Below are 23,208 nucleotides of genomic sequence, written 5' to 3' on the forward strand. Positions count from 1 at the left end.
ACCTGCATCCACAACAGTAAGAGTAAAAGTTTTTTTCACTTACCAGTCCAGAAGAAAAGTTGCAAGCTCTGCATCAGACTTCAGTCCTTTGCTGCCTCGAAGCTGTCTCCAGCAAAGAGAAGCATGCAGCTGATGGCCAACTTGGCTTGTTTTAGTAATTATTGTGTTTTCAGCTGGCACTTTGTTTGATAGCTATACTTTAGTGTTCCTCTTTATTTTGCTCCTTCTTTTATATATTCTACTCTGTGTTTCAAACTCTGTTATTTTGACTTTTTTGACACCGACCTGGCTTGCCTTTGTTATTAAGTTTAAGTGATTAAAATCCTATTAGGATATGAGGCATTTGTGTGTTCAGAGACTCTTTTCTCCACTCGGCTTATTCTTATGTGTTGAAACTCCTGATACCCTCCAGAAACCCTAAAAAAGACTGACTCCTTTATCAACTTGTATATGAAAACAGGATCAAAGTCTTCTGGCCTTTTTCATTATTTCATTTCAAATCCATCCTTTAATCATGTCGTAACATTTAACATTGATATATAATTCAGTTTTTTTACTATATCAGTGTTGGAGGGAAATCTGTCAAATCCTTTAATTTGCGGTGTTCCGTACCAGCACAGCCGCTGTTAACTGAGCTGGACAGACTCGTGTAAAAACTGTCCTTGAGGTTTAGACTTGAGTTACAAGCCTGAGTCAAATACTGAGGAAATATGATTGTTCCCGCAGCATCTGCACTCCAGGATTTTTTTTTTTTAAAGCTACCTGCCTGTTTCCACGTTCTGTTGTCTGACCTTGACATGACATCGAGTAAATAAACACTCACATTGAAATTCTGAATCAAGAGAATGGATCATGTTGAGATGTGCTTAATGTGGATCACGATGACCACTACAGAAGATAAATTTGAACATTTTCTCATATCAGGCCAGAGGATGTTTGATTTTCCAAATAAAAAGTTGCTTTATTCCTCATCGGTTTTTCTACTGGCTCTAAACTGATGGACCGTCTGAGTTACTACTGTACGTAGATGTCATTTTCTTTAAAGGTTATTCTGTTGGTTGATATTTGTCACTGATTTAAGAAAAAAAAAAAATAAAATGCATTCCTCAGAAACACAGCATCTGTAAAGGTAAGGATCGAATCGAGCCACGTTCATCATCAGTAGTATATTAATACAACCGTGTAGAATAGGTCAGCTTGGTCTGGTATTATTGGTACATAATGCTTGCAGTATTGACAGATTTGTGTGTGGGTGAGTGTGTTTAGAGGTGCGTGTGTCCTGACAGGCACAGGGGAGGGGCGCAGGGCTTTTAGCATCATGGGTGGAAGGTCTTGTTATCAGTGTGCGAGCAGCTCTGCAACACCTAGCCAATCGATAGTTCCTACATTGTGTTCAAGAAGGCTTAGTGGTCGATCAATGCAGAGGCTCAACCACAAGACGCACACACACGCTACACAAAACATGACCTGCATCTTTTACCCTTGGTGCCCCTGGGTCTTTCTGTGCTGACCTACAAGTGCAGCTGTAGTAATGCACACATGATGACACACTCTCACTCTGCACCAGAACCACAAGCTGCACTCAATTGTATGCACCTTAATATACTAAAACAGTCAGAATATGATTACAACATCTTATTTTTGTACATTCAATATTTCTACAGTATGTATCTTTACATGATTTAGAAACATATCTTGAGGGTGATACATTAAAATGACTACACTTTGTCAGCCCTTACAGAGCTAGCTGTATTCACACACGCAGCACAATGATAGAGAACACAACAGAAAGAAGCTGAATAAATAAGGGAAATGTTTGTGATAAGCATCTTCCTTCAAGGAGATTTATGTCCCCTTTTTTTTACAATTTGCCGAGATCTCAAGCGAATATCTGTGAGATGCTTTGATCTAAATTATAGAGAGATGTAGTACCATAGCTCAATTTTCTGTTCTTAGCAGACAGTTCTATGGGGTGAAGAGAGGTACGTAGCTCCAAACCAACCCTCTATTGTACAAGTTGTGCCATTAGTACAGCTTAAATTTCACTCAATAACCCTTGATGCACCATATGAAAAAGCTTACAGCACCAAGCCTGAGAAAAAGCCTGAACACACACAGCAAACCGAGCTCATACCAAGGTGATTGTCACATATAGGAGGGGACGAGGAAGGAGGACCCAGGTGCAGACACAGACCGAGAGCCAGGAGGCAAAAATAAAAAGAAACCAGAAATATATCAAACTAAAACAGGGAAAACAAAACCAATACTCTGAGTAAAACTTGAATAGACGAGACCGGCCCGAATAGAGACAAGAAACAGCACAAGAGATTGTAACGGTGAGGATCTGGCAAAGAGTGAATGAAACCAGGAGTTTAAATACAGAGGAGGGTGACTGTTGAGTGAAGACAGCTGAGGGAAATAACACAGGTGAAGGGAGTGCAGCTGATGACCAGACTGAAGACAGCCCGAGGAAACGGGTGAGGAAGTGAACAGGACTGAGACAAGACAGAAAAAAAAAAACACTCACAGCAAGAAACAGAAGAGAAATACACAACATGGAAAAACAAAAACCAAGATCAAAACTACCCAAAAGACATAGATCATTCTCAAATAGTTTGATTTCCCTTGTTTGCGTGGGAGTGCACAACTTGAGTGAATCACAAGCAGAACACGGCAGGAAAAACGTATTAAACAGTTATAAAGATAGCGCTTAAGATATAAAGGTCAAAAATATTTGTAAATATATGTATGTACACATACAAATCCCAGTATATACACAGAAACACTAAAAACAAAGTAAAGTTCTTTGTAAGGTTTGTTAACTGTTTCTACTGCATTGTAAGTCACTCCCCAGAAAGTGGTCTTCCAAGTGATATCTTTCTTATTAGATCGTATAAGGTTTAATTAATCATTAGAAAAAAAAAACTAATTAGCTCTATTGCTATATTGTAATTTGCTGTTGATAGCAAAGGAAATAAACAAGAACAGGTAACGGACATGTTTATTTGTATATCAAACTCACAGGAGGTTGATTATGAAGTGATTCCAAGTTGTGTGTGGAAACAAAGACAGAGCTTGATTCAGCAAATCTGAATGCTTAACTAAATTACACATTTTGAGACGTAGGCAGGCCCAAATAAAAGGACAGTTTGTTGAAGCTTTTACGTTGACAGTCACTTCAAATATATGTCCCACAGCACAGTAAGAGATTTTGGCTTATGTCCTACATTTGTCTTCTTTACAAGTTTCTGAATGGGACCACACTGTACTTCTGGTTCCTTTAGGTAATTTTCTCCTGCAGGGGTATGTTGATGACGTTTACACTCACAGCAGCTAATTGAGCTTTCCAAATGCAAATTAAAGTCCAAAATTAGGCATGAAATCCCCGACAATTTGTTGAGGAAACGGTGTGGATATCAGGCTGAAGCAAGATAGAAAATTAGGTGGAAGAAGACAAACCCACCAGCTCTTCCTTCGGTATTGATGGGAAATATTAAACTGCTTGCAAGCAAAATGGACAAGTTAGGAGTGCTCAGTAGGACTGAAAAAGAATATTGAGAATGCAGTATTTTGTGTTTCATTGAAACATGGCTGCATGAGCATATTCTAGACTCAAATAGGTTTCTCCTGGGCTTTAAGACAACATGAGCCGACAGAGACATTAAAACAGTAGGAGCAGTGGCAAAAGCAAAGGCGGAGGTATCACAGTACGCCTTGACAACAGATGATGTAATCCTGGACATGTCACTGTGAAGGAGAGGATCTGTACATGGAACATTGAACTGCTAACTGTCAGTTTACCTCCATATTATCTACTGACAGAATTCACCTGTGTCCTTCTGGTAGCGGTTTATATATAACCTGCAGTCACTTACCTATTGTCGTTGATGTCATCAGCTCAGTCGTTGCCCGGCTACAAACACAACATCCCAACACATTAATAGCAATTTCTGGAGATTTCAGCCAAGTCTCCCTCTCAGCTACACTTCAAACCTTTCAACAGTTTGCAAACTTCTCCACAGAACTGAAAGCTGGCTTTATTCCATGTTAATGTGAAAAATGCATGTAGCTCCTCTGCCCTGACTCCACTGGGAATATCAGACCACAACATTGTTTCTTAGGAGGCTGAAGATAAACTGCAGGGATGCTTTGAATCCACAGGATGGAATGCATTCTGTGAACCACATTGAGATGATAAAAAAGCATGACTGAGTGTGTGACAGTAGGCTGTAAGGTGCTTCCCCAATAACAAACCCTGGATCACCAGTGACCTGAAAAGGTTGCTGAACATAAAAAAGAAAGCCTTCAGGGAGGGAGATGGAGTTATTGAGGACTGTTCAAAAACAGCTGAAAAGGAAGATGACAGAGTGCAAGGAGGTGAACAGAAAGAAAATGGAAAGAAAGCCAATGACCTCCCTGTCCCACCGCCATAATGTCACAGTCCACCTCAGTCATTGCTCTTAACACAGCCTCACCAACATCACCCCCCACATCAGGACTCACTGAAACATCCTCTACCTCCTCCTCCTGCCTCTTTGTCTCCAGCTGTCAGGTAAAGAAGAATCTAGAAAGACTCAATCAGAACAAGGCTGCAGGTTCAGATGGTGTCAACCCCAGGGTCCTGAAGACCTGTGTACAAAAGCTATGTGGGATTCTACAGCACCTTCAACCTTAGCCTGAGTCAGGAGAAATTTCCAGTGCTGTGGAAGACATTGTGCCTTGTTCCAGTACCTTAAAAATCTCATGCATCTGCCGACCACTAAAGACCAGTTGCCCTAAAACCACATGTCATGAAAGTCCTGGAGAGACTGTTATTGGCTCATCTTAATAAGCAAATGAAAACCTTTCAGGACCCACAACAGTTTGCTTATCGTACGGGGTTGATGTTAAAGATGCCATCATCTACCTGCTTCAGCGAGCACACTATTTTCTGGACAAATCAGGCAGCACCGTGAGGATCATATTCTTTGATTTCTTCGGAGCTCTTAATACAATACAGCCTGCACTGTTATGTAAGAAGCTCCAGAAAATGTAGGTGGATGCCTCTGCAACCACCTGGATTATGGACTACTTGACAAACAGGCCACAGTTTGTGTGACTGAAGGTTTGTACAGGGGACTGTACTCTCATGGTTTCTCTTCACTCTTCTCACCTCAGACTTTAAGTACAACTCAGTGTCCTGTCATCTTCAGAAATACTCTCATGACTACAGTTTTTGGGTGTATCAGTGATGGACAAGAGACTAATTACAGGTCAATCACTTTGTGGCATGGTGGCATCCCCTCGTCTGAAACACAATCAAAACAGAATAGAATAGGAAGAGGAAGAGGAAAACAAACAAAAAAACAAAAAGAGTCCAAAAAGAAGTGTCCAAAAAAAAAAAAAACTTAGCTGTGACGTGGGACCTGGGGCCGATCTGGCGGATGGCCAGACATCGGGTGACGGAGGAACAGGAGCCGGTGACGTTCTGGCGGCAGGAGCCGGAGACGGTCTGGTGGGCGGCCAGACTTCTGCCGGCAGGAGCCGGAAGCGGTCTGGTGGGCGGCCAGACATCTGGCGACGTAGGAGCAGGAGCCGGACTAGCGACGGCCAGACATTCTGCGATGACAGAGCCCCCCCCCTCCCCCTCAAGGGATGGATCCCAGACATCCCAAAACCTGGGTGGGAGGGGCTCTCTGGGCTCTGGCTCTCTGGGCTGAGGTGCTTGAGGCTAGGATGCTGGAGAGACGAGGGAGGAAGTGTACAGTGCTACCTTTTCTGGCTCCATGCCAAAAATGCCCAGCACCACAGCACGCTGTACAATTCTCGCCTCCTCCCAGATGTGTGACATGTCCACCGCCCATGTCTGAAGAATTCGCTTCTCCAAAACAAAATCCAGGAGGTCATTAGTCACCTCCAGTTTCCGCCAAGAGCTGCTGCAAGAGAACAAAACATCATAGGTGTGCATCAGATTCCTCTCCTGTTGGCCAAGAATACAAACCATAAGTTGCAGCCAACATAAGAAAACAATACTTAACAAAACAGGGCAGCTAATGTGCAGGAATTAGGTGGTAAAATATTGTTAACGTGGAGCAAAATCTGAAATGATTCCAATAACTTGTCCAAGTGTCCTAAAAGACCAAAAATATTATTTTTGCAATCTTTAAGATATCCCCCATAGTGGTGTTCCCTAAAGTTACATCCCCTACAAGCAGCAGATGGTATTTGCAGGTCATACAACTGTTTCCACATCAGACCAGACATCACTTAAGTGTTCCTTTTAACAAGCTATAAAATCTTCTTTGGGAGAAGTGAGGGGGAGTTGATGGCGGGATTACTCAGTGCTTTTAACCATGGGTCGTATATTCAAATTATTTTACTTCTGATTTACATTCAATCAGTAACACAGCAATTTACTAGAATACCTCTTTTCACTTCATAGTTTGGTTTAAGTGAGACCATCACTGTGGTAGGGTTAAGCGAGGGTTAAAATGGGGGTTAAGTCTTGGGTAAAAACATTTGGGCTAAAATATATTCTTTTTGCCACTCGACTGTAAACCTCATGGACGCCATCATACTGCTTAACTTGGTAACAAGCAAACAATTCAACAGTTTATAAAAAAAACTTTGTTATTTTCTGGTAGAGTTTAGCCAGTAACATATCTTGGTTAGGGTTAGACTACTTGGTTCGGATTAAAAAATATTATGGTTTGGACTAAAATACATAGTTCTGTAAAATACCGTTTTCATTATCATTATGTTTTTCTCATTAAATATAGATACAATAATATAATGAAATCTGGATTTAGTATATCAGTGTATATTGACACAGACATCAGATGTATGTCTGATATGTCTGGTTCCATGTCTGATTTCATGCAAACTGTAATGTTAGATTTTAGAGGGATTTGATCCTGCAGCAGTTGAGTAAATGACACACTGTCACACATCATGTTGGTGCTGAATCATACAAAATACAACATGTTATACCAGAGACAGAGATCTGCAAGGACAGTTCAACAACACTAATGCAAGCAAACTCAGTTCCCAAATACAGTATCATGCTGCAATGTTGACATTAGTGGTTCTTTGCGACTTTGGCAACTAATAAATTATTTAAAAAAATGCTGCTCAGACTATCGGGGGAGTAGGCTGCAATGAACTTTCTTAATTTGTCAACATTTCTTTTCAAGACTTGAAAGTGATGAGTTTTGAAAGTGTGGGTGTAACTCAGCCCTTCAAAGTAACACTTAGCTGCTAATGAATTTGCTGTCTCAAGAACCAACTGTTAAGAGGCTCCAGAAGCTTAAACATCTAAGGAAGGGCACAGCAGGTGAACTACAAAATTCTGTCTTGCCATCCAGTTAGGATTGAAAAATGCTTGTCAATGTCTAGCTTCTTTTATAAAGGCACACTATTGTGCAAGGGGATTTCTGGCTTCATGTAAGAGTGTGATGTTCAAAATAATATGAGATGTAAAACTAAAACATTCATTTTTGCCTTAAGTAGGCCCCAAAGGCATCTTTTGTTTTGGAAAAATTATTAACTCAAAGAGTTGTGGAGAAAAAAAAGCAATGCACTGCAAACAAGTGATGAAAATTAATTCCCGGAGCTGTTCATTGCCTCAGGTACTATGTGGAGGCAACCACCTAATATTTAATAATACAGAGGGGTGCTTGTCACCAGGATAGTATAGAATGCCTGATCTTTGCAAAAAAAATAACAATCTGTCTGTTTTTTTTCTTTTTCTTTTCCCTTTCCCTTTACCTGTCTTTATTTTATTTTACAGTATATCGATTGGAATTAGCTACGTCTTAGCTGGAAGTGAGGCCTATGCTGCTCTTTTTGATATCAGGTAAGTCTTGCATAGATAACATCTCTGAAAGAAAGAAATACTCAAAAGGATCTCTTTTCACTGTATCTTTATCTCTTTTCTTTAGCCTTAGAAACATGGCAGAGAAATTTCTTAGGTTAAAAATTGTTGCAGAAATTTTTACGGACTTCAGAAAAGTCAGCCACTCTTCAATGGGAATTTGGGAATTTAAAGTTATGAAACTACTGTTGTTTAACAAATCTTTTGCACCAGTATATAAAGTACTTTGGTGTCGGCAACAGTTACCGTGACTATCATGTTTTCTGCTCCTATCAGCCATCACCATTTCTTGTTGGTTCACCAGCACCGTTTTATCTGTGTATTATTAGATTTATTTTTTCAGCCGCTCCCCATAATTCAATTAAATGCAATTCAGGTTTATTTAAATCGCGCCAAATCACAACAAATGTCATCTCTTCAATAATAATAATAATAATAATAAGCACTTCAATAATACAGTCCAATTCAAGCCAATTAGAGTCCAATTCGTTGTAATCATAATCAAATCAAATTCATTAAATTCAAAAACTAGAGCATGGCGTAGGGCAGGAGGTGTTCTTATTCCAAAGGAGAAAGAGTCCTTGGACCTGAGTCAATTCCGGATGATCTCTCTCCTAAATGTAGAGGGGAAGATTTTCTTTCGTGTAGTTGCAGAGAGATTAAGTTATTTAGAAAAGAATAGCTTAATAGATACTACTGTGCAGAAGGCAGGAATACCAGGTTTCGCAGGGTGTTTAGAGCACACTAGCATGATTTGGCATCAGATTCAGACAGCCAAGATTGAGAAAAAAGACTTGCATGTTATTTTTCTGGATCTAGCAAATGTATTTGGTTCAGTGCCACATAGCCTTATTTGGAAAGCGTTTGAGTATTTTAGAGTGCCTGTAGTAGTTGTTAACTTAGTAAGAGCACATTTTCAGGATATTTTACTGTGCCTAAGTACAGCAGGTTTCATTACAGGTTGGCAGAGGCTAGAAATAGGTATTATGGCAGGGTGTACGATTTCTCCATTAGCATTTACAATGGCCATGGAGATTACTATTAGCCCTTCCAAGTGGGTTGTAGGTGGAGAGAGACGTCTGGATGGCATGCGTCTTACACCAATTAGAGCATACATGGATGATATGACGTTAGTGACTACAACAGTGCCATGTATGAAGAGAATACTTGAGAGACTAAATAAAAATCTAAAGTGGGCTGGTATGAAAATCAAACCAACTAAGTCTAGAATTATCTCAATAAGTAGAGGGAAATTAAGTGATAGAAGATTTGAAATAGATGAAGAAAAAATTCCAATAATTAGGGATAAGGCAGTAAAGAGTTCAGGTAGGTGGTACCAGGCAGACATGAATGATGGAGAGAAGGCAGTGCAGTTTCAGAAAGATGTATCTGAGGGACTGGATAGAATAGATAAATCAGGGCTTCCAGGAAAGTTGAAGCTGTGGTGTCTGCAGTTTGGATTGTTTCCCAGGTTGATGTGGCCACTGTCTGTGTATGAGATTCCATTATTTCTTACAGAAAAAATGGAAAGATTAGTTAGCTTTTATATTAGGAAGTGGCTAGGTGTTCCTAGATGCTTAAGTACTATGGCACTGTATGGGAAAGGCATACTCCAGCTCCCAGTATCTAGTCTAGTAGAGGAGTTTAAATGTACTAAAGTTAGGACAGAGCTCCTGTTAGCTGGAAGTAAAGATGTGGTAGTTAGTAAGGTGGTTCCAAACCCAACCAAGGGGAAGAAATGGAATCCAAGAATGGCAGCTCAGTTGGCAGAAGCAACTCTTAGACATGCAGAGATTGTGGGTAATGTGCAAATAGGCCGGGGAGGCTTGGGGCTTGGCCCAGGAAAACCGGTGTGGAGTAGAGCAGGTCCCAAGGAGAAGAGAAAGCTAGTTGTTGAGCAGGTTCGTAGACAGGAGGAAATGTTAAAGGGTGCAAAGGCAGTGGCTCAGGCTAAGCAGGGACGGTTGAATTGGTAAGGTGTAGAGAAGAAAAAGAATAGTTGGAAAGAGCTGTAGAGTATGGAGGAGAGGAGATTTTTAGATTTTTGATAGGGGCAACATATGATCTATTGCCAATACAATTGGTGCTTTTGTTTTGAAAACAGGAAGTGAACCTACCCTCGTTGTAGCTAGCTTGAAACTGCCGTTTTGACAGGAAATGACGATCGGCGACGTCCCGTTACGTTGGATCTTGGGTAGTTTGAGTACGAGTAGTAACCTCATGATGCATACCCAACATTTCGCAAAATCTAGTATGCATCCGGAAACTTCTCGCTTACTTAAACTCGCTTACTAACTCAAAAAGTTAGTATGAGTAGTGGGAGTAGTAGGAGAAGTATGCGGTTTCGAACACAGCCATAATATACGTAGACGCCTCATAGAGTGACGCTGCCTATTGGAGCTGACGTGTCAGCGCGGCCGCCATCTTGGCTGAGTCTCCAATGCCCCCACATTGCATTTATTTCGACTGAGGACGGTGTATATCCACAACTACAATGATCATAACTCCCCGAATATTCACCGGATTTTCACAGGGTTTGCTTTGTTACAAACGACAGAGATTTGATACAGGACGCTATCACACATTAAAAATACGTGTTTTCATGCTGAAAGACTTTGTATTATGTTCTTTAACAAAGACATATGGTAGGATATAGCATTTTGATAAATGTATAAATTAACTTAAATATGAATTTTATATTGAATAAAGAAACAAGTTTGATTGTTCATTTGAATTTATTTCTCTCTCTCACACATAAACGACCTTTCTGTAACACATATACATACAAGCTCCCATATAGGATTCAATGATTTTTTTATTTGTATTCCTACAGCAAAATTTTGTTGGCATTCAAGAACAACAGACAAAACAACAACAATGAAGAAAATAAAGTGTCATGAATAAAAAAAAAAAAGTGTTGAGTAATAAAAACAGTTATAAATATATTAGAAAAAGATATATACAGTTCTGGTGGAATATAAATGGTGGAAGTAAACATTAAATAAAATAGAATAGAAAAATACTTTATTCATCTAAATGACTTGTTACTCATTCATTGAAGCAGTATATGTAATATAATATTGCACATATATACTGTACCAGTCCAGTACATTTTTTTTTCTTAAAGTCCTAGAAAAAAAAGCGTTAGTAATTCCAGGTCATTCCAGCGTCCTACACTACCCTGTTAGGCTTGCAACTGGGGCTGGGGAGCTAAAACCTTTGAAAAAGAACAGTTTTGCACAGCTTCTTGTGTATGCTGGCACTCTGTAACTCAAGGGTAGTTAGTTTTGCGATGTGGTGCAGCCTTACTTTGTGAAATACAGACACCACAAATGACACAAGCATCATATCTAAGCCTGACAATCTCACCCGTCCTGTCAAAATCATCAGGCTTGAAGTGCTCACTACAGAGCTTTGACGACTCAGTCGCAACAAAACCCTCCCGTCTTATAGCAACTTCCCATTGCCTCCTCAAGCCTGTATCACTGGGAAACCTTCAAAATATGAAGAAGAAACAAAAAAACAGCAAGAGACAACAAGAGTGAGTACCAGTTCCCGCTGTAATAACGTTACACGTAAGTAACGTTAGTTAGGATGACATAATATTATATATGGTAAAATAACCAAAGTTATTGTTCAATCTTACATGTGAAAGGTAATCCCACACGATCTGGTATCAATACTGCGCCTGTTATTGCAACCGTAAACTGCACAAAATACGGGCATAGTTGCTCACTCTCCGTCGACTCCAATTGATTCTGGTGCTGGCCTCGAGTGCGGAGACCCACCCAATATGGCGGTGACGCTGTTACGTTCCAGCACGCCATGAGGTGTCTACGTATATTATGTCTATGGTGTGGCCCATGTGAGTCTTTTGAAACCATTTCAGGTGAGTTGGCCTGTATGGCCTTGTTTTTGCTGGTATTTTTATTGATTGCAGGACTGTTTAGGTGAGTTTGTCTGCTGAATCTGCTCGTGTGTCTTGTCATGCCTCCACCTCTGGCACCCTCTATACTTTCATTACCCCCTACCAGGGTTTGAATCCCATTCCTACTTATCTTTGCCTCTTCTATTTCTAACACCTGCACAAAACAGGGCTTGTATCCCCACCCCGCTATGACTGGTTTGCAGTTGGTGAGAGGCTGGGGTAAATTGTGGTTGTGGAAAAAAGATGGGTTTTGTCGTGTCAGGAGCAGTGATGACTGGCATTAGGGGAGGGACTCCCAGTGATCACTGTCTAGCCTCCTGGAAGTGTTGTGGGCCCAAATAGACGAAACAGCAATGAAAGGAGGTTCCCACCTGATGACCCCAGTGACATATTGGTCAGCTCACTGGTTTATATGGGGATTATAGGAAATTATTCACTGAGTCTGGTCCATTTTTTCATTAGCACAAGTTTCTTGTGCCCAACGCCCACCACCCTCTGCACAACACCTTCGTCAAGCAGGAGTGTGTTCAGTGGCAGACTGCTGTCTCAATCATGCTCCACCAACAGGCTCAAGAACTCTTTTGTCCCTCTGGCCATCAGGCTGTACAACAGCTCTCAGTGATGGCACTTCCGTATTTCTTTGCTACTTGAACGGTCACTTTATATTTTTAAATTGTTTATAGTTGTATAAACATTTTTATTGTTTTATTGTTTTATTGTTATGTTTTGCTACTGGATGCTTGAATTTACTTCGGGATCAATAAAGTATCTATCTATTTATCTTGTGTTTACCTTGAATCCCATCTTCCTGTTGTTTGTACAGTTTTGAGGTGCTGGACTTTGCATTGAAGACTAACAGCATTTTAGTCAAGCATTGTTAGGTGTTTTTATGTCCTGTCATTAATTGCATCCATCTCCTCCTGTGGCTGGCCTGTTAGTCTAGCTGGGTATCTGATTGTTGGTAGGTCGTACTGTATATGTTCATGTCTCGGATGTTTTTTCCACCACTGAACAGGGCTCCCTGCATTTCATATGTTCTGGAGGTATTTTTTATTGCTGCTTTATGACTACTTCACATAGCTGCTTTGCTTCCTGGGAGGAGCTTCAATGTTGCAGAGGGGCAGGTTATCAGCTTCTCGTGTAAGAAAGTTGGAGGTTAGTTCTAGGTTCTTGTTTGGGGATGTATGATTAAATGAAGCCACAAATCCCTCCTAATAAAAGGTCCGGGAAATTAATGGATGCATCGTAAAATAGCACTGTATCGCAAGATGCTGCAAAAACTCAAGTACGACTGGTAGTAGGACAGTTATACTGCGATTAAGGTGTCAACATGTCGCATATTGCAAGTAAGATGACCATGATATAAACTTGCACATTCCAGGAAGGTGACGCCTTAGAGGCTGGCAGCCTGCTGCAGTAGCTCTGGACATAATGTGTCTGTCTTTGCATCAGCTTGAGACTTCTCCTACTTCTGAAACATTGTTCAGTGCTGGTTTGGATTTGGTGTTGCTGGAGGGACTTATGCTGGTAACTTTTTTTTCTACATATGCTATGATGCATCACCATGGTAACAGGAAAGTTGTTAACCTGTTGGAGCAACTAACTTTCTAATCCCAAGTAATACCTGGAATAAGACCACAAATCAAGATGAGTTGAAGAGAAGACATCTTGGATGCACAGCAGGAACAAAATGGAGAAAAAGGCGAAATGTGGTAAAACCATTTCTTCCCTTGATCATCATGGAAAGTGTAAGATCACAGGCAGATAGAATGGACGGTTTAATGGTGATGTTATATGTTAAATATTAAAGGTATAGGTCACCGTGTTAAGAGCATGCATTGAATTATATTTTGCTGACAGCAGAAACTCCTTTATAATTGGATGGAGATTGAACTGTCAAAGTTTAATAGAATATTACTGATAGGTCTTCAACAAATGTACTTAGTTTCTTGCACTGTTGCAGCTGTCTAAAATCTTGGAGAAAAAAGAATTTTATGCAAAAATGTTGAAAACAAATGAGTAAATTTAGCTTATACTGCATTACACTGTGAGATTAATATGAAACATAAATGCACCTTTATCTGCCACGTCCTCTGGTGTGCACTCGGCTGAAATGTCACAACGGAAACAACATCAAACATAATGTTGTTGTCAGTAAGATGCAGAATAAGAACAAAAGCTTCTCTTCAGCCGAAGACTCACAGGTCTTGCTGCTGTTCTTTCATGAGTTTGTGGCATGTGTTTTAGAAGTATTTGGTTTCTAAGACAGAGCCTCCTTACACTGCTCTGCAGCAAAGTAGGAGTTTGACCGCCCCATGAGACTTATAGTGATTGCGTCTGCTCAAGGTCGAGCATCCCACAGCTAAAATTTGAAGCTTATAAGCTCAATCTTTGAAGACATTGTGTAATAGCTCTAAGCTGTCAGTGTCCAGTTGGTCACTGAGCTCTCATCTTCTACAGTACAGTGGATATGCTTACGATGAACTTCCACGTGAAGGGTCTTGAATTTTTCAAAGCTGCTTGCCTATGATTTGATGGGTGCTTCTGAAGTTTTTCCTGTTTAAATTTGACTGCCTGATTAAACCTGCTGAGCAGTGTTGGTTAAGTTACTTTGAAATAGTAATTAGTTACTGATTACCTATCCAAGAAAGTAATCCAGTTACTTTACTGATTACTTATTTTCAAAAGTAATTAGTTACTTTAATAATAACTTTATTTAGTTACTTTTCAAAAACATGATGCACAACCTGAGTACGCTATAAAGCAATAGACCTTTCAGACTAATTCTATTCTTTCTGTACATCCATCATATAGAATTGACATAATAGCTTAATAATAAGCATAATAACCATCATTTCATACAGGGCTCTTAAGTTTTGAATGCAGGCAAGAGTGACATCCCCCCTCCCCGTTGGGCGGGCCGGTTGGACGGGTCGCAGGAATGGGGGTCTGTCATTAATAATATTATTATTAGTGTTGCTGTTATTAATAACTGCTCTGCTCAGACTCATGGGAGACATGCTTGTTTCCTGCCATTTCCATAGCGATAGCGGCGCGCCAGAGAAATTTATATTCTAATTTTTTTTCAGTGTGAGAAATACAATGTGTGGGAGTGCGTGACAAAAGACCGAAAAGCGTGACTGACACGCTCAATACATGAGACTTCAGAGCCCTGATGTCATATTCTCTCTCAAGGTTTCCTGCAAATGACTTTCCCTGCGGTAGCTTGACACCGCTTTTGGTCAGTATTTTTTCTACAATGCGTCGGAATGATTCAGTCTACAGTGGAAATGGACAATATGTTCTCGACAATATAGACAGCAACTAGCTTCTTCAGTACAGTGGCACTAAGTTCTGTCGCTCTTCGGTCTATTTTCACCTGTTCAGCTGCAGAGGGGCCGTCGGAGGTTTGCCCGGTGGAGTTGGACGTGGTAGGATGTCAGTGGGGGGCTCCGGGGGGTTCTCAATGAGTTTCACATTCCTGTGCCGGCATGCTAGGTGCTTTCTCAGACTGGAGCTGGAATTTTCTGCTGTAGATAAAAAAATTCTTCCCATGCAGAGTGTACAGTAGACGCTAATGTTTTTGACAATTTTTCCCGAGTCAAACTCAAAGCAATGTCGGTACTTCCAAGCATTAAACGCTGCATGGTTCATGTTATCTCTTGTTGATCTACACACGCACTGACGTTGCACCGCTCATATGTGATTGTCATGAGACACTCAGTGGGTCCACATGATGAGATTAATTCGATTATAGCTATAGTTGGGTTATGCTCCTTATTTGAGCAAAGGTTATTATCCTTGGATATATGGAAGTGAATGAATCGGATCATTGGCACAAAGTGTGTCATACCCCGGTACGATAGGTGGCGCTGTACCCATTCCAACTGTTGCTAATAGAGCCACTTCCTGTTGACGTCTTCACCACCAACAACAACAAACTCAGGCATTGGAGAAAGATGGCGAACGAAGAGCAAGATGAAGCTACGTCCCTCTACATTTGGTCTGTGATGAGCTGCTTGTTGCACAAACGCGATGCACAACGGAGCATTCTCCATCGCGTTGTTTGTTTCTTTCTGACGGCGACAACAACAGGAATATCGTCTCCTTTGACTTCCGGGTCACAATCCTGGGAAAAAATCTAATAAAGTCTAATTCACCACGTGCTTCAGCGTCTACAAGCAGGTTTAGTGTGACTTTCAACCCAGTTATCTCGGGGTCTTAATCCGACCGCAAGTAACCCCATCCGATTCAATTTCTTGTTAGATTAATATGTATACATGAATTTAATAACTCAGTTTTATTGTAATTTAGCTATTAATCTGATTTTTCAGTGCCATGTAACCCCACTGACTCTCACAAAGAAAATCACAGTTTAGTAACGCAGTAACGCAGCCTGCGTAACAGTAATCTAATTACTGTTTTTGCTAACTGCGGTCTTTGCAGTAATGTAATTACTGTTTTTGCAATTGTAATCCCGTACTTTACTCGTTACTTGAAAAAGTAATCGGATTACAGTAACATGTTACTGCCCATCACTGCATGTGACACATGTAATCAAACTAAAGTTTTATTACTTGCAATTCTACCTTGATTGGCAGATGATGGTTTAAGCAGATAGTGAATAAAGTCAGTAGACTTCAGATGTCAACAGAGAAGGTAGCAAGGTTATAGCAGGACAGTATGGGCATTCTACTCCTCAATAAGCAACCTTTCAATTAAAAGGATCAAGAATTCTTAGTCCACTGAGTTTTTATTTTTTATTTTCAAGGAGTTCTTTCAGGTTGGTTTCCCACTGCAGCGTAAAGACTGTCAAAGATCTGTGAAAAGGTTGTATGGAAAACCAACAGCGCTCCTCTTTGCCCTCTGTCCTGGTGGAAATCGCAGGTTAGTGTACCTGACAGGTTGGCTGAGGCAGATTCTTTCCCCAGAGAAAAGTCAAGCCACATATAACAAAAAGTGAAGTTTGTACTTGAATTCACACAAAAGCTGGAAAGTACCTGACCTCTCAGGAATTATCACCCCACTGATCAGGAACTGGGTGAGAATTAGAAATACTCCCAACAGCCTGTTTGCGTCACACGAACCAAAATAATGTTTTTGCAGCCAAAATGCAACTATACTGCAGGAAATAGGAAATAAGAATAGGTGAGTTCAGGTGCAACAACATATCAAACAACAAAACATGTATGACGAATTCAAAATGAAACAAAGATCATTTTAAGGAAATAAAAATATCAATGCATGGGAAAATGAATAATACAGCAATAAATACAGGAATAATAAAAATAACAAAGAAATAAATTAGATTAATTCCAATTAGAATAACAATTCAAATATAAAACTAAGTGGCAAAGTAAATAAACAGCTAAATTAACACAATGCTGTTTAAAAGTGAAGCAGATTTTTTTTTATTTTTGTAGCATTTATTATCATATAAACTTATTTATTTAGCCATTTAATCTATTTTTATATTTGTCTGCCTGCTTGAACAGATGCAACATGGGCTCGGGAGAAGAGGATAGTGAAGGATTTTTCCTCGAATAAAGCCACCTGAAAATGTCTTTCAAATCAGAATTTGTCCTAATTACTACTAAATTCTTTAAATATTTCACTAGAAGGCAGCCTGTTCGGGAATCTTGTTTTTTGGAGAAGAAAATCTTGCAAGTGCAATTATTGCGTTGATGGCAGCAACACAGTGATTGCCTGACGTTAACACAACGGAGATGTATGAAAGCTGCAGCTTTGTGTGTTTAAAGTAAACTTAAACTCGTGCAGCTTTGGGATCTCTTCACTGATCATTGTCTCTCCCCTTAACTTCACACCTCCTCTTTGCCTCCCAAGCCTATAATTACCTTTATCAGTTAACAGGGCTAATTTATTTTGTCATGCCCCAGTTAATCCTTTACCCAAATAATATTATTCACACTCTACAGGGCGGTTGGACGGCTTCACTTGCACGCCTGGGTGCTTCATTATCAGCATACTCAGCGCCAGGGGAGATGGTGCGATTCGTTGTGGGAGTGGGAAGGCAGGGTTACTGGAGTGCAAAAAAATCTGGGGTTGCCTCCTTTGGATAAACCACCTTATCCTCCCTCCCCAGGGGCAGCAATCGATAGGGCATTGCAGGTGTCTGTACAAAAACCCTCTGCGCAGTCCCAATGCTGCAGGATAGTTGGTGCCCTGGACACAAACCCCACTGAGCTGTATGGGATTTAAAGTTTAACTGAGATCCATTTCTCCTCAAAGTCCACATTATTGTGTTTTAACCTTACTTCACTCACTTTTGGAAATAAAAATCTCATTTGCCTTCTAGCTTGAAAAGTAAGAGGATTAACAAGCTCTCTAACCGTTAAACATCAGTTAAGTCTCCTGTGTTTAATTAGGATGATTCTAAGCTCATCCTCATCTCTACAGATTGTGAACTTACTGGTCTTAATACTGTTGTGGCACAATGAGCTTTTATCACATTTTTCTGCAGCTCCTCATGTTTAATATTTCAAGTGACTTTAAACTTTAAAACCAAATTAGGAAGGCTTGAAAAAAACTGTGAAGAAACTGTTAACGTGATGGTTTTACAATGCGTTATAACCTGACAATTTCATTCTAGAATATTGAGCACATAACACCCATAACACTTTTTTTGTGTATAATGTGATTTCCTTTTCTTTTTTAATTACATAAAATCCACTAACTTTTGTTCTTATGTAATTTAGAGTTATTGCTCTCTAATTTGGTTCTTAACTAAAGTTTACCAGTCTTTTCCCTCTGGTATGGTTCAATCAATTTCAAAACAATGTTCTGGTAGCTTTATATGCATACGCTCTTTATTCAGAGAAGACACACTAAATATAAAGTGCAGGGAAAGGAAAAATCAGGGAATACCCCCCCCTTTTTTTGTTGTTTCTGTGCTCCTCATTCAAACCCACCATAGTGTCATCAGAGCATAAGCCTTTTTTGTTAAAGGGATACGCCACCCCCAGGCCAAATTAAGTGTATCCCCGCATTCCCGAGACATAAATAAGTGTGTGGGAGCGTTTTCCTGGCGACCCAGGCATTGTCCGAATCTCACAGCACTGACCACTGCTTGGTTGCGCGTAATGCATACATGCTAGCGTCGCCAGCGTGGCCAATCGAAATATTTAGCCCAACATGAATTAATTTACTTGATTTACCTTCTAATTACTGTGTGAGTGGTGTACTTTCACATCGAGTGCAAATGATTATGTAAATCAACACGCAAGGCTTGGTTTGCTCATGTCGGTTTGGGAACTAGTTTCCGGTGCGGAAAACACAGCCGAAGCACACTCCCCGCTACGTCTTTGGGAGCAGCCAGGGGGTGGGTGGATTCCCAAATATTTCGATTGGCCACGCTGGAGACGCTAGCATGTATGTATTACGCGCAACCAAGCAGTGGTCAGTGCTGTGAGATTCGGACAATGCCTGGGTCGCCAGGAAAACGCTCCCACACACTTATTTATGTCTCGGGAATGCGGGGATACACTTAATTTGGCCTGGAGGTGGCGTATCCCTTTAAAGTTTTGTCATACTTGCCAGTCCTCGCTTGGACTCTCTGTGACAGACAGTGTAGCCCGAATATTTGTGACCCCACAAACGTATTGCTGTCACAAATATCACCAGACAATGTTACAAACATACCAGACTAAAAAGACAAGAAACAGGAGAACAACATGGATGCTTGTTTCGTTGTGGACTGATTTCACGCTCATGCTTTGGAAGCGTCGGCACAGATTATCCTATAAGGTGTTATTGGTAGAGTCCCGATCAATCATCACAAGTGGATATAGAAACCATGAGTTCCCTTTAACCAGCAGTTTTATAAATGTAACAACCCAGTCGCATTGGCAAAACATGAAATAGTCCGAAAGTTTGTGTCCACAGGTTTCATTTTTGCTGTCTTTGCGTGGTACCAAAAATAACTCCATAAAGAAATGCAATGTAACCTAGTTTTAATGATGATATGACTGCCAACACATCCGGAGGCTGCAGGGATTGGGACTATCGAGCTGCAGAGCACAGTGGAAGTCCAAATGCTGTTTTTCTCTTTCTGTTTTGCACATTATAAACTATCAAGTTCACATTATTTACTGATCAAAAAAAATGTTTAAGATTAGTTAAACATCATGGCTTATCGGATCGCACTGGATCAAATGCTTCACCACGAGCTACAGAACCCTGCCAGCACAAGACGGGGGGCTGAGGGGCTCAGTAGCGCCACACGCTGGCACAACGAAACACAGAGTTCCTGTCCCTCCACCCAAATACAGTTTTATATTGCTGGATGGAAAGATTTAAGTATTCGGTAGCCTCACTTGGAAATGTTCAAGTATAATACAAGTACAAATAATTGTTTAGTATGTTTAGTAAATTTGGCTTGATCTTTGTTGAATGCATTCCTGGGTTTGTTTTTTCACATTCAAACTATGCATCAGAAATTTGAATGTGCAAAGTCTCCAGCTGACACTTGTTTTTCAAATAACACTGATAATTAATAATAATGATAATATATTTTATTTATAAAGCACTTTACATCATGATGAGTGAACAAAAGCAGTGATTTAGCAGAGAGGTGTTTGTTTTAGAATGCAGCTGCACATCAGATCACAGAGGTTACGGAGCTGATAATGAATACTGAGCTTTGTTTTAGTGGGCAGGTAACACCAGCAGGTTGTTGAGGAGTGATAGATACATAACAGGGATGCAGAACATAAAAATAAATCCTGTGAATGCTTCTGAAGCTCAACGATGTGTTTGTCTCCACAGCCACATCTACGTGATCCCAGCCTTCACCTGGATTCTAACCCTTGCTATTCTACTGGCCCACACAGTCATTCAGCCGGTCACTTCGCTCCTCACCCTCCTGAAGGGAATTCTGCTCATTGTCACGGTAATGGTTACCCTCTTATTAATTAAATGCCACTAATGCAGTATTTGTCAGGGTTATTATTCCACACGATGACTCAAACATCAGAATGGTTGCTAAACATTCTAACAAGAGAAGGGAAACAAAGGAATGTGAAGAATGTCTGTAATAGCTGTGATTAATATCAGTTTGATGATTTACCATCAAAGAGGAAATGATCTAACCCCCACTGACATGTTTCAAGGAACATTGTCACGTGAGCATGAATGAGTTAGACAGCTGCTAAAAATAAGTCTCAGTGTCAGTTCAACACTTGGAGGCTATTTTGTCACATGATAGAGTGACTGAGTCTCAGACCTAATTCAGTCCTGCAATAAATTCTGTGTTCATGTGGCTTCATATAATTCATAGAAATAGAAGAAAAAGGTTTTTGTTTACAGTAATCAGATCCTAAGCTGAATTCGGTAACATTCAGAGAGAGATCATTCAGTGTTCCCTGCTTTAAGAACTCTTTTTTTTATCTAAATAACCACCATGACAACCAGTAGCCTTATTGCAGATTTCTATAATGATGAATGGGTTGTTTCCAGATGCTATCCAGTGCCCATGAGACATATTCTTCATACGAGGGCAAATCTCCTCACGTGCCTTCAGACATTTGAAGAATGTGATTCAAAAGACCTCAAACGGCTACTCTTTACATAATCTTTGGTCCTGTTATTGGAAAGGAAAATTCCCACATTTCCCTGAAGTATAGGACCTTAGACTTGCTTGTAGAGGATCTCTAATTAAACCAAAAAGCCACACACACACACACACAGTCCTTCATTTGAAAGGGCTTTATTTGTGCGAGGTTTCAATATTCAGACCTCCGCCAGTAAAAATTCATTCAGACACAACAGCCTTGTACAAACAACACCATACTTATGGAGGCTTTCTCACTTTTTCACCAAGCTGGTGTTTACATTATGCAACATGATCCTCTTGGGAAATTAGAGAAAGCATCTCTTCCCAAATGAGTCCTGTGCTGCAGCATGTTGCCCGCAGACTTTGGAAAGCAGGGAGAGCCAATAAAGGCAATCTGAATATGTGAGAGAGATTCACTGATTCAAATATTCTAACTCATCAGTGGCACGCTGTAGTAGTACAACAACCAGAGTACCTCAGAATTAGAGCTCTGTCATCAAAATGAATGGAATATATGCAAAACTACTGCTAACAAAGCATTATGCAGTAGGATAGATGGATACAGTGGGACAACCTGTGAATTTAAAATTCAAAACCATGAAACAACACTGAACTCATAGTCTAAGATAGCTAGTGAGTTACATTCATATTTTGTAAAACACAGCTATACTTGTATGCATTATTACGTTCCACAGTAAGGATTTGTCAGCAGATAATGTATACGGTTTCTAACAGTCCTCATTTCCATAAAAAAAACCTGCTATCTGTGCATCCAAATCCGTTTTTCTTCTTTTCACTACTTATCACATTTAATAATGTTTTTAGCACAAGCCGTGACAGGTCACGCAATCCGTAAGATTTTACGGAATCTCACAGAATTTTCTGTGCACTGACTGATCACGTTGCATTGCTGAACTTTAGACAAGGACACTCTTAAAAGCTTACAGTGTAGTTCAAGTTCAATGTCATCAGCATATATTTCTTTCCTACGTTGTATTTTGAAGTAAGGCTTAATCCCCCTGTCAGTAGGGTTAAATGAACCAGAAACGCCTTTGCAGGGCAGTCAAATGGTATAAATGTTCCATTTTGGTCTCTTTTGAAAGATACGACTAGATAAGATAAGACATTTTTTTATTTGATTGTTTGTTTGCTTCCAAACAAATACATGTAGATGACAACAGTTTAGAGCTTGTGGCTTGATAACACAGTTAGGCCTGTTATACTGATGCCTAATCCAATATTTATTCCATTTTGATAAAAGTATCAACATTGTGCATAGATTGTTCCCAGGATATGTCCAGATACCTCCATTTTGGAGACTCCCATCCCATCTTTGGTAACCATTGTCAAATCTTAAGTTTAGATATTTCATTTTTGATATCTGCTTTGCTATAGTTTACTCTTAAAAACTGTCAATAAATAGTTAACTGCTTTTACGCAGTGATGGACAAACAATTAGGAACTATCGGTTATTGGTGATTTAAATCTATCTTTCACTGGCTGAAAAAAAAGATGGAAGCTCCTTTTGGCTTAAGTGTGTGTCCCATTGGCAGTCATGGTATCAGAGATCTTTGCATCCAAACAGGAGTTGGAGCATGTGGTGCAGATAAGGCTCAACTGCAGACTCATTCTAAAGAAACACCAGAGAATCCGGCGCGCTCTTGGCTCCCCCATATAGTTGTGGGGTGTAACACAGCTGATGTCATATATCAGAGGACCTGATTGTTCTTGAATGAATAACAAAGGTTCGTAGCGCTCCACTAATATGTCCCATGTGAATTCACACACAGTAAACAGCAGTAGGCCTATGGTTAGGCTTGGTAATGAAATACTGTAGTTAGTACTTCCGTCACAGAT

General features: G+C 40.1%; 1 protein-coding gene across 2 annotated transcripts in view; it reads left to right on the forward strand.

The window, feature by feature from the left end:
- The window catches only part of LOC142400231 (uncharacterized), a 127,835-nt gene that overhangs the window by 37,558 nt on the left and 67,069 nt on the right, over window positions 1-23,208 (forward strand). For both annotated transcript variants that reach the window (XM_075484974.1, XM_075484975.1), the window contains exons 7-8: window positions 7,769-7,834; window positions 20,565-20,688. In XM_075484974.1, the coding sequence (XP_075341089.1) occupies window positions 7,769-7,834; window positions 20,565-20,688 (190 nt within the window). The remainder of the gene's footprint in view (window positions 1-7,768; window positions 7,835-20,564; window positions 20,689-23,208) is intronic.

Source organism: Odontesthes bonariensis, chromosome 15 (genome assembly GCF_027942865.1).
Source record: "Odontesthes bonariensis isolate fOdoBon6 chromosome 15, fOdoBon6.hap1, whole genome shotgun sequence".
Classification (NCBI taxonomy): Eukaryota; Metazoa; Chordata; class Actinopteri; order Atheriniformes; family Atherinopsidae; genus Odontesthes; species Odontesthes bonariensis.